Source organism: Acartia tonsa, chromosome 11 (assembly GCF_053477335.1).
Source record: "Acartia tonsa isolate MP-2025a chromosome 11, ASM5347733v1, whole genome shotgun sequence".
In the NCBI taxonomy this organism is placed as follows: Eukaryota; Metazoa; Arthropoda; class Copepoda; order Calanoida; family Acartiidae; genus Acartia; species Acartia tonsa.
The window spans coordinates 25,149,363-25,164,473 of record NC_137270.1 but is presented as its reverse complement, the minus strand read 5'-3'; the positions used below and the strand labels follow the sequence as shown (position 1 = coordinate 25,164,473).

At 35.4% G+C, this 15,111-nt stretch overlaps 4 protein-coding genes across 5 annotated transcripts in view; 1 reads left to right on the top strand and 3 right to left on the bottom strand.

Annotated features, from left to right (window-relative positions):
* LOC145331687 (uncharacterized) overlaps positions 1-6,623 on the bottom strand; it is a 42,224-nt gene extending 35,601 nt beyond the window's left edge. The window contains exons 1-3 of the mRNA XM_080176484.1: positions 6,513-6,623; positions 5,716-5,736; positions 5,270-5,314 (exon numbers count right to left, since the gene is read on the bottom strand). Of these exons, the coding sequence (XP_080032610.1) occupies positions 5,270-5,314; positions 5,716-5,736; positions 6,513-6,599 (153 nt within the window). The 5' untranslated portion in view covers positions 6,600-6,623. The remainder of the gene's footprint in view (positions 1-5,269; positions 5,315-5,715; positions 5,737-6,512) is intronic.
* Positions 1-15,111, top strand: part of LOC145331692 (uncharacterized) — a 109,715-nt gene that overhangs the window by 67,461 nt on the left and 27,143 nt on the right. The gene's annotated exons all lie outside the window — the stretch shown is intronic.
* Positions 8,862-12,646, bottom strand: LOC145331685 (uncharacterized). The gene is made up of 6 exons (XM_080176477.1): positions 12,434-12,646; positions 11,903-12,221; positions 11,637-11,776; positions 11,290-11,518; positions 10,513-11,064; positions 8,862-10,416 (listed from the first exon to the last, which is right to left on the bottom strand). The coding sequence occupies exons 1-6, from the start codon at positions 12,557-12,559 to the stop codon at positions 9,794-9,796; spliced, it is 1,989 nt and encodes a 662-aa protein (XP_080032603.1). The 5' UTR covers positions 12,560-12,646; the 3' UTR covers positions 8,862-9,793.
* On the bottom strand, positions 12,621-14,841 carry LOC145331689 (uncharacterized). The gene is made up of 7 exons (XM_080176489.1): positions 14,489-14,841; positions 14,182-14,267; positions 13,805-14,010; positions 13,454-13,664; positions 13,106-13,268; positions 12,836-12,889; positions 12,621-12,700 (listed from the first exon to the last, which is right to left on the bottom strand). Exons 1-7 carry the CDS (start codon positions 14,826-14,828, stop codon positions 12,636-12,638), a joined length of 1,125 nt encoding a protein of 374 aa, XP_080032615.1. The 5' UTR covers positions 14,829-14,841; the 3' UTR covers positions 12,621-12,635.

The following is a 15,111-nucleotide window of genomic DNA, read 5'->3' as shown; positions in this document are numbered from 1 at the left end:
TGGAGAAGTCTACCTGAGTTGATAACTAAACGAGAAGTTTGGAGAATTGTGCAACAATTGTATGACCCAATGGGTCTAGCAGCGCCATTGCTGCTTAAATCCAAGCTTTGTCTGCGCTCAGTTTGCATACATGGATGCAACTGGGATGATGTCATACCTGGAGAGTTGAGGTCGGAGCTCGTGTCCAGCCTCCAGGACCGTTCGGCACTTGGAAATGTGTCGTTCAGACGTTCGATGGTTCCCGATAAGCCGTTGGGGCTTCCAATGGTTGTGGGTTTCTGTGATGCATCTAACCAGGCCTATGCAGCCATCACCTACCTGAGATGGCCAGTTCCTGGAGGATATGATGTAGTTTTGTGTTGCGCCAAGTCACGTGTCGCACCAGTGAAGATAGAGTCTATACCAAGGTTAGAAATGCTTAGTTGTCTAATTTTGGCAAGGCTTGTGGATACTGTTGTCAGAGCCCTACCTTTCAACATTTCTGGCAAAGTATTTTTTAGTGATAGCAGCTGTGCCCTGGCTCAGCTATCCAGTGACAGTGTTATGCTGAATGTTTTCAACAGTCATCGTGTTTCCGAGATACAACAGTTGACGAGCCCTGAAGATTGGAGATGGGTTCCAACCCAACACAACATCGCCGACCTGGCGACGCGTGGTTTGTGTACGATTGAGGATGTACAACCTGGATCTACATACCAGGAAGGTCCAAGCTGGTTGCGCCTGGAACAGGACCAGTGGCCCGTTAAGACGGCGGGTGAGGTAAATGCATCCATTCCCGAGAGCGAGCTAAATCCCAAGATGGCGAAGCTCAAGGTAATGTTCACACAGGTGGTGGACAATGATTTCTGGAGGTCCCTGGCAAGAAGGACCTACAGGCAGGCAAGGAGGACTGTGGCCGCAGTTCTTAAGGCTGCCAACTGCTTTAAAATGTTGCTTGTCAAGAAACGTGGCGTTGCAACAAATGAGGATGGTGTTAGCAACAATGATAGTTCTAGGTATTATGAGAACTACACTTTCACAAATACATACATGGATTCTGTTTGTGACTTGTTTTTGACTTCCTTCAACCAAGAGAAGGAGATGACCATGGACGCCGAGGGGAAATTCGACTCCCTTCAACCCTATCATCACAAGGTCCAGGTTTGTTGGCCCATAGTGGGTCATGATGGATGTTTTCCTCTTAGGTCATTCACAATATTGAAAATGGCCGGGAGGGGAGATGAGGCTCTTGAGGCCGCTGCTGGAGGCCCCAGGAAAGTTATGAAGGACAGCCCAGGTGTTGTCTTGCTCAGCCGCCACAACAGGCTGGCGAGGCTCATCCTTCAACAGTCCCACGATGAATTGGGACATGGAGGCCATCGTAAAACATTGGCGCAAAGCCGCAGGTATGCATGGATCACACATGGCCGCATGGAGGCTATGAAAGTGGTCAAGAGTTGTGCTGCATGTTCCATTGAATATGCCAAGCGTTCGAGTCCCGCAATTGCTAATATTCTGCCAGATCGTGTTGAGCCCTCAATGCCCTTCAAGGAGGTGCATATGGACCTTGCGGGGCCGATAGAAGTTGTGAAGCCTGGCGTTGGCACCAGGAGTTCCAAGACTAAGTACAAAGTCTGGTTGTTGATTGTGGCCTGTAGATTCACACAGGCTGTGTTTGTTGACGTGTTGACCGATTATTCAACTGAAGCCGTGCTGGTCGGCTTGAGAAAACTTCAGGCGCTTTACAATATGCCTAGAAGGGTTACTACAGACAGAGGCACCAATATGGCTGGTGCCAAACGAATTATGGATGAACTTTTGAAGGATACCAGGATGCATTTTGAATGGCATCTTGTGCCCACTGCAGCACACTCGTTCGTAGGTACTGTGGAGAGGCAGGTTGGGCTGGTCAAGCGTGTGTTGAACAAGAAGTTGGCTGGTGCTACTGTAACCTTCAATGATTTATTGGTGTTGTGTGCTGAGACTGCCAGAGTCTTGAATTCGAAACCATTGACGTATGCCACTCAAGGAGATGACGTCAATTGCTGGAGAATAATTTCACCTGCTGATCTGTTAGGCGGCAGGACCAACGATGCAATCTGCACCTTCGAGACAGGTTGCAAGGAGCCCATCACCAGGAGGCTGGAGAACTTGGAGGAGTTGACCCGTCAGTTCCATCAGGTGTACAAGGAGCAGCTCATGCCTGAGCTACTCAAGTCCGTCAAGTGGCGCCGCAACGAGGTGCTGCTCGAGCCGGGAGACGTGGTGCTGATCGACGATAGCACAAGTTTGATGAAGAAGTTCAGATTGGGGCGTGTGGAAGAAGTGCGCCCAGGTGGGAGGACCGTGGTTTGCAAGTACAAATTATCAGATGACGCAGCCGCCACGAGTAACGAGACTTCCGCAAGACGTCTGCTCAAGATCAATCTACCCAAAGTTTAGTATAAGTATCGTTCTTGTTTAACTTTGAATTTTATTTTTACGGTAGATTTATCAGATATTTTTTCGAAAGACAAAAAACGCAAATTTTGACGCAATTTCGTTTAAACTTCCAAATCGACGCAAGATTTTTTTCATTTGAAATGCAAACTTAAGTTTTTCATACGTTTACGCAAGTTTTTTCAATGATTTAAGTCTCTCCGGGACCAGGGATTTTTTTCGCGGAAATTTTCCTAGGTACCTACGCAAATACGAACATTTTTATCCTTGTTTAATTGAAATTCGATATGATAAAAAATTAACACAATGAGATTTTTTTTACATCATACAAATATTTCTTTAAGATTTATTATAATCACATAAATAATTTAATATTACATGCATATTAAAATTATTACTATTTACCTTTTAACCGATGTACCTAAAGAAAAAACGCAGATTTTTTTCGCCTTGAATTAAGTAGATTCTTTGAGTTCGAAGATTTAAGCTTAATAAGACCGCTCTACGGTGTATCTTAGCTCTGTTTCCTCGGCCAGACATACCGCAGAACGGCAAAACTAAAGCATAAGATAATTTTTTATTTTGATTGCTTTGATTGATGATTTTAAAGTTTCTTTGAATTATTCATGATTCTTTTTTATTTAATTTGATTTTAACATCACTAATTATGTTTATTTTCAGTTGATGCAGCCCTGCGCCAGAAATCCTGTTGGAAATTATGCGGTATCAAAAATTGTGATGGAAAGACATAACGTCCGACAGGATAGCTGGAACATGGCAATTTTTTATGTTTGATGGATTTGTTAGTTTGTATCTTGAGGGATTCATTCTAACTGAGGCCCCATATTGCCTTAATTATGACTGTTTGAATACGTATAAGTTGCTTTCTTTTCAAAGCAGAGAGAAATTGCAAACTCAGCATTTAGAGAAGTTCTTTTCTTATATTGAGCTTTTGTTTTATTTTGGTAAATTTAATTTGCATATTTCAATTGCAATTTTATTTTACGCAATTTTGATTCACGAAGATTTAAAATTATGAAATTTTAATTTTCCGATGTTTGATGATTTTTTACAGTCATATTTATTTAGATTTAAGTATCTATTTTATTAAAACATGTTTAGATTTAAGGATCTTACTTATCTTATCTGAAAAAATGTTTAGATGTAAGCACGAGTATTTTTCCGTCAGAGAAAAATTCTAATTATTGAGAAGTTTTTTTATGAAATTTTACTTTTCTTTTCTAGCAAAAAGATTTAGTAGAAAAAATGTCATTATTTAATCTTTCTTTCTTTTGATGAAAAAAGTTTGAGTTGATTATTTAATTATTGATGCGATTTTTAGTATAAAAATCATTTGCCTATTATTATGTAGGTACCTAATCAAAGTTTAGGTACTATTGATTATTAATTCATGTATTCGCAATTACATGGTCTGTAATTCTAATTTTAATTGAGATTATGAGGCCATGATATAATGAGATGTGTGAGTGGTAAATGTGCATTTCATGAATGTTGAATGCTTTTCCCATTCCTTATTCCTATCCTTATGTGGTAGTGGAGTCGGTTTGAGTTATTGTGGTGTTCGTAAGTTACCATAATTAATTTTAGGCCTGATGGCCATGCCATTTTAAACTCTTGTAATTTATGCGTTATGAGATTGTGATTTTGTGGACACTGTCTGCACGCATGATGCTAAGATGAGTTATTGTGTTCGATTCCCAGTGACTAGACGGGTGTGTGTTGGAATGTATTTTCTTGTATTCCCTGGCAAGTTCGAACCCATTAATTCCCTTTTCCTTACACCAGAGAATGAGTGTGTAACGCGGCATTCCTAACTATCTCCGCGCGTCGCTTGTAAACAAACAAAAAGACGCGCATTTTTCCTTTGATGATTCCCATGTGAAGAGCTACGTGAATGAAAATAATGTATTGGTTGAATATACATGCGCTCTAATCCGTGGAAGATCTCAAATAAGCCTTCCTGCTTAGTTTGACATCATATGTGGTAAGAATTTATCTTTAATTCTTAATAATAAGCGTAGAATGGTATAATTTTATGAAGAAATTTAAAACATTAATTTTTCAACAAATAGACCACTTAATTGCTAACTTTTGACATACGAATATTTTCCTTAATTTTACTGATCATTTGAATCTAAAATTATCAATTTCTGATGCGATTTAATATGTTTCGTGCCAATTAAAAGTTTTTTAGAAATTTTATATTTTTAATTAAATTGAAATCACGCAACCTCGATCTTACAAAAATAATAAACCATTAATTTTATGTAATTAATTTTTATATTTTTGTTTTAGACTCACTGTTTTCATGGTAATAAATACACATTTGTAAACTTCGCTATGTTGGTCATTCGGAGGGCTTGGAGATAAGATTTTGAGAACGGCAAGGCATGCGTTCCGAAACAAATTACGTAGGAATTAACTTAAAACATATTTTTGGTTTAATTCATGTTAAATAATAGGATTAACCATTTTTAAAACTTCTAGTACCAACAGCTACCGTCTAGAACCGTTTGATAGCGTTTTGGAGTGGAAAAGAGTATTATGTGGAGATGGGTTTCGCATTTGCATTATAGATATCCAAAAAATGGCAAAACGGCTGAGCCGCCAGCCGTTAATTTTCCAACTTTTTGTTCGATTTAGGGAAAATAGACCTACCAAGGATTACTCATGGAAATAAAGATGGAAATTCGAATTCTAAGTGCCATTTGCTCACTGATTACGAGATGGATGCATTAACCCCCCCCCCCCCCCCCTTATAAGATTAAAACCAAGTCAAGCTATATTAAGTAATTCATAGGTGATTTTACTACAAACATGTTAAATGAACCTGAGCTTTTATTTCCATTCTTTTCATTTCTCTCTGACTTTCCATCTATCATATTAATTCAATTGAATCATATATTAAGATAAAGTTTTAAATTAAACATCATTTGTTTAAATTCGATAGAGCAATTGAAAAGTTTAACATATTATATTATGATTATGATTGTTAGGTTAGGTTTTCATACCTATTTTGAAGTTACATGGCCGTAAATTAAAATTTTAAGATTAAAACCAGTTTTTGTATTCATAGAAAATGCAATGCGGAATTTGTATGCTGGACATAATTGTTTTGTATGTATGAGAACCAGTTCTAATCCAAAGAATGTTAGTCAGTTTCGAATGAACACGAGAAAAAGTATTATGATCAATTAATCTATTATGATAATTTTTTAAAAAGTTTTTCGTGTTTATTTCAACTATTAAAGCTTATACTTAAGCATTTCTTCTCACCTCTTTTTCAATTTTCTGCAACTGAAAAAAATTTAATTAATAAGATTTATCTTAGGAAATACTGGATATTAACATATAATTATGATTATCAGTTATCAAGATCATATCCCTACAATCCTAACATGAAATAAAATTGCTAACAAGATAGGATTAAGATTTGAAATGATCTTTAGATCCTTGCTGCCCTCATCAACCCTAATCCAGAGGTGCATCAAATTGCAACACCAAAAAAAAATTTAAACTTTAAAAATTATTTTGACATCTTTTACACTCCACAACGTGAAGTATAATAGTATGTTGAGAATTTGTACCCCCTCCTACCAAAGAAAGATTTGACGTCCTTAACCCTTTACAGTCGGGCCCCTTGCCGCACCTTAATCGCCCCCCCCCCCCCTTATTATCTCAGTTCCTATTAGAGCTAGAGAGCTAAATTTTGTTGTGCAAGTCCCCTGTTTGATAATGAATTTCCGACCTTTTATAAGTCTAGGATGTACTACTAGAGGAATTTTTAGTATTTTGGTATGATAAAATGTTTTTTTTTTAGTCAAAAAAATATTTTTGCACTTTACCTGGATGACCCTGCCAGGTTTGCTGGCATCCTGTGCCCGCCAGGATGGAGATATTAAAAAAATTCCAACTCTTAGTTATGTGTCATACCCCTACTTAAAAAGTCAAGCAGTTTGGGCTCTTTATTTTTCACACACAGAAAATGAGATAGAAAAAACCGGATGGGGGGGCGTTCAACGCCCCCCCCCCCGACCGTTAAGGGTTAAATGAGATACTTTAGTGTGACTGACCTGAAAATTTGGAGTATCCTCAACTCTTGGTGGAGGCGGTGCTGGTTTAGATCGAAGCGGTGCTGGTTTAGAATTGCTTCCGCCCATCTTTAAATAACAAAGAGAAATTAGAAAAAATAAAATAGTTCAGGAATCTAAAGGGATATAACAATGGCCGAGAAATTGATGTACATCACTAATGATGATACACAAAATTACCCCTTCTGTAGATTACAATACGATTATATAAAACGTTATTATAAACCTTTGGGACCAGTGTAATAAACAGCCAAGTGTCCTCTCTCCCTGAGAATAGTTAGTTAATGGTATTCATTTCATGATTTTTATTTTATTGTCTATAATACGATATGATAATCATATTTATCAGAATGGTTGAGAACCAGTTCTATTCCAGCAGATATTAATTAGTTTCGAGGTATACAGACAGGAAGGAAAGGGAAAATGGGCTGTTTATTACACTAGTCCTAAAAGTATTTAAGTAACGGCTTCGTATCCGTTGGCTCAACAACTTTGGGGACTTTATGAATTTTGAATTGAGTGTCAAAACGATTAAATCTCTAATTGTAATCTACAGAAAATTTTGTGTTTCAATATCAATGGGATCTATATCAATATCATACAGGAATAGTTATTTCTCGTATCGTATTATAAACGGCTTTCCGCGGATATAGAATGTACAATTATAAGATTAAAACTAGTTTTTTTAGCCCCGTGGTGCCGAAGGCAGCGGCTAAAAAAACTAGTTTTAATCTTGTAATTGTACATTTCTATATTCGTAAAAAACTGGATATAATACGATGCTAGACATAGTTTTTTCGTATGGATGAGAACCGGTTCCTATCCACCGGATTCGAATGAATACGAGAAATATGATTAAGACTTGATAATATAATATATTAAGCCTTTCCAACTTTTTAAGTAAACCAAAGTAGAAAACATCCATAAATCTATAGAGATATTTTACCTAAATTAGCAATGATGTGTCTACTAGATATTTTAAATATTAACTATTCTAAACCCTAAACGTATCGTATTTCGAGTAAATTTGGAAGGGAATTTAGACATATGAAAATATTGAAATTGGGGAATATTTATATACGTGTGCAAGAATTCTATTTCAAAAATAGGATATTAATTCCCCTCTCACTTCGTTCAAAAATACATCCCTATTTCTATTTTTCTAAATATTCAAATTTCTTAATATTTATATACGAAGTACTTGGTAAATAAATAGAAGATTTTGAAAAATAATAAATTTTTACGTTTTATATTTCTATTTCGAAATAAATCACGCAATCTTAAATTAAGTATGTTCGTTAAACAATTCCGAAATAAAATTTACTAGATATATTAGACTTTTAGGTTCTTTCTATGAAATTAATGTGATGACATAATTTCCTTACTCCAAAAAGTCTACCTGTTAAGAATACGACATTTTAGACGTCTTACTTTTTTCATTGCTTTTTTTACAGGGTAAAATAAAAATTCTTCCTAATATTAAAAAAGGATAATTTTGCATTACGTAAAAAAAGTATATAACGATAATGAAATATATTAAAGTTAACTTATAATAGTTTGTAATTGTATTTGTAACAATATATTTATAGATTCCCTGTTATTTGATATCATCCGTTTCCGGTGTATGCTGTTATATCAGGGATAAATATATACACAAAAATTCCTCCAACAAATTTTTATTATTTACCGTGGTCAAAACATATTAAAAAATCTTATTTTAAAAAATGTAAATATAACGAAATAAATTATATTGAAGTTTCTAATTACCCATGTACATTTCTACCTCGTGCACCTCGTGCACACACACACAGTTCTTCAGTCCTTATTTGAATTTCAGAGTGTATTGACACGTCATACTACGCGTTAGTTAGATACAAAGAAAAGTGAAAAATAATAAAAAATTAATATTCAATGTGAAAACTTCAAATGGAATTATATTAATACAATAAAATAAAGTGATAAATATTATTTGCATAGTTATAAAAAAAAAGAAGAAAGAAACAAAGTCTTAGTCAAGTGTCAACACAAGAAGATCTAATTCTGTACTGTCGTCCGAAAAAAATTATTGTAGTCTATTGTTTTGAGTGAATGTCATAAGAGTACATACACGTCAAAATAATAGGCTATGTTTTCTATTTCGGAAGGCAGTACACATAATCATTTACTGTATATTAAGGTAAGGATTTTGTAATAATTTGTAAATATAAAGTGATAAGTCTGTTCGTTATAACTTAATTATTCTTATTTTGCCTTTTGGTAATTTCAATTTTAAACGCACAGATTTTATACTGTGAATAATTCGGCAAGCTCCATACTTTGTTTTTAATTATGTTTATTTTTTATTTTTTTATATCGTTCCAAAATTACAAAGTATCGGGTGTGTTTTATCGATAAGTCTTACCTAAAAATATTGAATCCCTGTGTTCGAAAAGAATTTCCGTGCATTTTTTTACGTCGTTCAGAACGGCTCGGCTCCACATTAGGTTAAAGTGAGTTTTTACAGTAATAATATGATTTAACGGTCTATTTCCTTAAATTAAACTTAAAAACCATATGTTACCAAATATACACACATCCGCAGCCGTATTTCTAGATTCGGCTCCGCGTTTTTTTTGCGTTGAAACTCGGTTTTAAATGTACGCTCATATTAAACCTGATTATCAAGCTGTTTTTAAACAAATTTACTTACAATTTTGCTTAGACTCTTATATATTCGCATTCTGATAATTCAGTTCTGACATTAATGTCCGTATTTTTTTTACATTTTAACAACAAATTTTTATGTGACCTAATTATCCGATTGGTCTGATTTTTGGTTTACTGATGTTTGAATGTACAATAATATAAGCGAAGCGGCAAGTACGCATTTTTTATTTTTTTCCATCACCCTTTAATTGAAATTCAAATTTATTTTTGGATATTTAGTATTTACTTTCATTTGATGTCCAACTTATTTACTCTAGAACCTCGAGCAAGAGACCATCCACGCATAAAGACACAAGACAAGTATGATTTGAGTAATGTTTTTGGCTTCGCTACTTATTGATTATTCATCCTTGTTAAATTAAATAACAATACTGCCAAAAAAAAAATATATCAATAAACAGTTTTTTGGGTTTTATTACAACATTTATTTTATAATGGTAATGATACAGATATTTAAAAAACACAAAATTATTTCATTAAATTATTTGTTTTACTTTACTTCTACTTTATTTCTTTCCAACATAATTAATATGATAAACATATTTACAAGAATTATTTCACTTTTCCAGTTCCTTGGTTGCTGTCTTCTTGGTAACTTTTACCTGCCTATCCCAAAATGCTTGGGACTTCTTGGGGACTAGCTTGTTCATCTTCAAGAACATGATGGCGTGGATGGTTTCTTTCTCTAGGTTATACCGCCTCGATGAGTAAACTAATTTGAGGTGTGAGAAAATTCTCTCACACCTCGCATTAGAAACAGGTAAGTTGTTGAAGTTGGTCATCAAACTGACAAGTCCAGGTGGATAACATATCTTCTCTGCAACATGTTCATACCTGGCAGTAAGCATCCTGTGGGTTGCGGTCATTGCTCCTTGTTTGTACAGTTTCTGGCGTTCTTCAACATCGAAATCCTTGGACTTAGATTTTTTGACTTTCGCAATTTCCTCCTTTATCTTAGCGACTTCACGTTGGTAACCGTATGTCAAGGCATGCAACTTGGATTCTTCTATGTTACTCCAATCCTTCAGCCCAGCTTTCAGGTGTTTCTTCATGACGTCCAGGGGATCCTTCTGTTTGTCACGTTGTTCTTTCTTTTTCTTCTTGGCTGCTGCTTGAGCCTGAATTTCTTTGAACTCTTGTTGTTTGTTCCAAAACATCTTTTGGATGGGTGTCATCATGCCTGTAATACATAAATATAATTAATAAAAATGATAATTGAATTATTTAACTAATGTTATTATTATTATCTATTTTAATTAATATTGTATATCTTTACCTGTGGGAGGTGCAGTTTCTGGAGATTCGTACTCGTCAGCTTCGGAATCCTCATTGTCGGCATCCGCATTAGCTCTACGCAGGTCGGCCTCTTCATCTGCCTTTTCTTCAGGACTTAGGTTGGCTCTCAGTGAGATTCGGTGTAGCCGTTCACCCAACAACCTACAATTTTTGGGTGCTTGTTGTAAAATTGTTTTTGCTTCATCCTGTGTCACCGTATAGCTTTGTGTGCCACTCGCAATCATTTCCAAATGACTGCGTGACAGGGGGTGTAGGTAGAGACAGACTTGCCATCCTGCATTAGTACGGACAATCTTGTTAACTCTCAGGTGAAGGAACTTGAATACACGTCTAGCGAATAAGTTGCCAGGCATACTTGTCCGTAGGGTAAAGAACACCGTATCCAGCATGGTGAACATCTGGACGATTGTGGCCTCATGGGCTTGTGCAGGAATTGTCAGCATGGTATCCACACACTCCAACACTTCCAGGACTTCTCTGAGGGCAAGAACCTGGTCAGGTGTTGGCCACAGATTGTCAAACTTCTTGTTGACTAAAATAAAAATTAAAAATTAAAAATTAATTCTATTGATATATACAGTTCTAATTTTTAATTAAGGGAACGAGAGAAGAAATAATTTATTTAGTTTAAATTTTAATAAACTTCTATTTGTTACCTTTCTCTTTTGTTTAATTAAGGGACAGAGAGAAATTTAAATTGGTAATTTTGTTAGTTTTAAATTGTTGTTAAAATTATAATTAACTTTTTTGGGTTTACCTTTCTGATCCTGCACGGATTTTTTCACCTTCTGAAGTAGTGGTTTGTTGTCAAACAACTCTAAGAACCGCTTTATCATGTTCATTCTGGAGCTCCATCTCGTCTCCACGTATCTGGTAAGCATACGTTGTCCACTCTCTACCAAAATGCGACGCAGCTTCTTGTTATTCATAATTTTACTGACCAGCTTTGCCAGGTTAATTATGGTTCTGTTGTACCCCTTCCCTTTCTAAAAAAATATAATATTTGTTAATTTTCACGTTTTTGTATAATTTATTATTTAACTTTTTAAGTTACTGTATAAGTTATTTAGTTGGTTCTATTAATCATTTAATTAATTTACTTACAACTTTGGCAGCCTGCTTCAACGCCAACTCCACTTGGTGGTTGAGGCAAACACCTCCCACTATAAGTCCACATTTCTGCTCATCACATTTCATTGTTCTTTGGATGTTCTCTTCTATTAGTTTCCCGAAATTTGTGATTGCTGAAAAGAAATAATTTAATAAATTAATATAATTTAGTTAAATGCATTTCGTGAAACTACCCCTGTAAATCATTAAATGTAATTCATTGAATTTTTTGGGAATGAATTTAATTTAACTTTACTTACCCTCTCTTTGTTGTGGATCTTTGATGGCGATGGACCTGTAGAAAATCGCACTTGATATGCCGCCATCGCCGCCATCGCCTTGTCTTGTTCCTGCCAGGGTTTCTTCATCTCCATCCTGACCCTCACCTTCGGCTTCTACAACACCATCCTCAACCTCATCTAAATCTTCTATAAACAAATCCAACGGGATTTCATCTTCACTATCAGCCTCAGGTGTGTCTTCCTTATCACTATCATCATCACTGACTCCCTCATGGTTCATGAAACTTGTATACTCTGTGGGGGTTTTCCCGTGCTCTTCATTGAGTATCTTGACGGACTAAAGAATGAAAAATAAATTAATGATTTACTTTCTAATGGTATTGTTTTATAATATTAATTCTCGTATTCATTCAAATATTCATCTAAAAAAACTGGTTTTATCTTACAATTGTACATTTTACATCCGCGGAAAGCCATTTAAAATACGATGCGAGAAAAAACTATTAAATAGTTATGATTTTATAATTATAATTTATAATTTTTCATTACCTTTACACAGTTGGCAGCCGAGTCGGATGTGGAGCTGAGAAGTTGATAATGCTCAAGCCCAAACCTTTTCAACAGTTCTTCGAAATATTCGTAGATGCTGCGGCCGGAAGCATCGGGTTTAGGCATCTAAACATAAGTAATTAATCAAATTATCATTTAGGTATTTGTGGTCATTCTAAATTTCTAAGAATTAATTTTAAACTTATACCTGTTCACAGGCGAGCAACAATTCTTTGGGACCGTCTGCATCGGTATAGTTTGCAGTTACTGAAAAATTAGTAATTCTTTTATATTATTCATTCATAATAGTTTACTTTACTTTATTTAATTCAGGTTATGTAGCTGCTGCAGTTGTAATTGCATTAATAAATAATAATAGTTTATTTATTTTATTTAGGTTACCTGCAATGAAGTCGGTGTGGTGAACATTGCCGAAGTCGAAGGAAAGGTGCACACCTGCGGAAACAAAGATAATATTGATTATTTAAAATAATTAAATATTAACATTTTTTCCGCAGGTGTGCACCTTTCCTTCGATTTCGGCAATGTACACACCCGCGGAAGTGAAGATAATTTAAATTAATTATTTGTTATTTCTTTCAGATTTTGAAATTATTTAGTAATGTTTTAGTTTATAAATTATAATACTTAATAGTTAATAGTTATTAATACCTTTATTTTCTAAAATCTTCTTGAAGGATTCCATGTAATACTTGTGCTGCCCCTGCAGCCAGTTATGAAGCTGTTTGCTGGTGGGTGCATCCTGCTTCTTGCCTTTCTCAAGTAAACCGACCTGCTTGGCGACGATATGGTCAAAGGCATTGGCATCCGTATCCTTAAAGCGAATTTTTTAAAGTTAGTATGTTTTTCAACCTATTTTTAAAAAATACACTATTCTAACTGACATGAAGATATATTTCGATTTTAGCAATCATTTTCAATTAATTTTGTTTAAAAAAATATAGGTATGAGACATTAGATAACAGCAAATATGATCAAAAATATTAAACATACATTTACCTTAAAGCGAAGGAAACTTTCATTATTAACCAGTTTTCCTGTTATGTGGCGCAGCGCTTCTAGGGCAGTGACGTATATTTTGACTTCATGGATAACTTCAGCATCTGCCTGGGCCTGTTGAAACTTCCTCTGAAAGCTGGCCAGGTTCACTCCCTTCCTATACTCTCGGTAAACATCTCTGTGGTCATTGATCCAGTGATGGCGAAACCTCCTAAACAGGTAAGCAATTAATATTATTTTTTTTTAGCAAAGCTACTCTATAATTCACCTTGTCCGTCAGTATATATTTTTAATCAATGTTTATGAATACTTAATACATCGTGTTATTTTATGTCAACTTAATATTATTACCTAAGAAGGTTAGTTTCTTGATTTATAAAATCTTTCCTTCCATCTGGATCTGTGGGGCATTCTTTCACGTGGTATGTGCCATCCCAGGTATGGAAGTTACAGTATTTGCACCCCCGCCCCCACGGGGTCTTATTCTGACCCTTTCCAGGGTAGTTGGGGATCATGTAAGCATGATCTTCAAGCACTTTAACCAAGTAGACATAAACCTGAAGTAATTTTAATTTTATTAAACATTTTATTTAATAATCTCACACCTGTAACTCTTTTTTTAGTTGTGTTCCTTTCTTGACTTTTAGTTTTGCTTTCAAAAAGTGTCACTTTTGCCCCCCCCCCCCCCCTCTACATTTTATTATTATTTTTAGTATTTATGTTTGTACCTTATCACCATTACTATATGTTATCCTCTTCCCATCAAGGCGGTCATAGAGCGAGTGTGTGTCCCCTTGTACTGTACCCACGCAGTCTAGGTAATCAATAGAACAGTTAATTTAATATATTATAGGTAAAGTAAAACAAACTAGTATTCTAGAAATTTATGTATTTACGGTTGAGATTGTATGGTTATTAATTATAAATATAATATAATGTATTTTATTTAAGTACAGACAAATAGACATCCTGTCAATTAAATTTTTAATGTTACTACCTATGTTATTGATATTAATTATACTAATTTAAGCTTACCTCTGATGAACATATGTTCCGTACTGTCACTGTTCATCTTGGGTTTATTCTTGGATCCTTTTTGTCGGCCACCTCTCCCTTTTGGCTTTTCTCCAGCTGGGGATGACTGTGCTGAAGAAGGTGTGTCTCCAGCTGGTGTTGTAGGTGTGGCTGCGGCTTTAGGTTTGGCTGCGGCTTTAGGTGTGGCTGTTGTACTTGTACGGCCACCTCTCCCTTTTGGCTTTTCTCCAGCTGGGGATGACTGTGCTGAAGAAGGTGTGTCTCCAGCTGCGGCTTTAGGTGTGGCTGTTGTACTTGTAGGTGATGGAGACGGCGGCGGCGTTACGTTGAGTGGGCGCATTGGTGATGTATCTGGTGTTGTTTGTGAAGCTGGTTGTGGGCTTGCTGGTTTTGACCTTAAAATAATTAATTAATATTATTTTTCCCTTGCCCTCTGGACAAAATATAAAAATTATTTGGCTACTTGTTTTTTTTACCTCGATTGGGGAGAAGGTTTGGGGGGTGAAGTTGGATTTTCAGGTTCTGGGCTGTCAGGTTTTGACCTTAAAAAAATAGCCTATTATTTTAATTATTAATTAATATTATTTTTCCCTTGCCCTCTGGACAAAATATAAAAATTATTT

Bases quoted from the DNA above. Each gene is read 5' to 3' on its own strand.
- LOC145331685 (XM_080176477.1), bottom strand. From the start codon at position 12,559: ATGCCTAAACCCGATGCTTCCGGCCGCAGCATCTACGAATATTTCGAA. The intron at 12,222-12,433 runs GTAATGAAAAAT...TTCATTCTTTAG, and splicing joins CGGCTGCCAACTGTGTAAAG to TCCGTCAAGATACTCAATGA. The intron at 11,519-11,636 runs GTAAGTAAATTA...ATATTTTTTTAG, and splicing joins TGAAGCAGGCTGCCAAAGTT to AAAGGGAAGGGGTACAACAG.
- LOC145331689 (XM_080176489.1), bottom strand. From the start codon at position 14,828: ATGCGCCCACTCAACGTAACGCCGCCGCCGTCTCCATCACCTACAAGT. The intron at 14,011-14,181 runs GTACAAACATAA...AAATTACTTCAG, and splicing joins CATATAGTAATGGTGATAAG to GTTTATGTCTACTTGGTTAA. The intron at 13,665-13,804 runs GTAATAATATTA...TTACCTGTTTAG, and splicing joins CAAGAAACTAACCTTCTTAG to GAGGTTTCGCCATCACTGGA.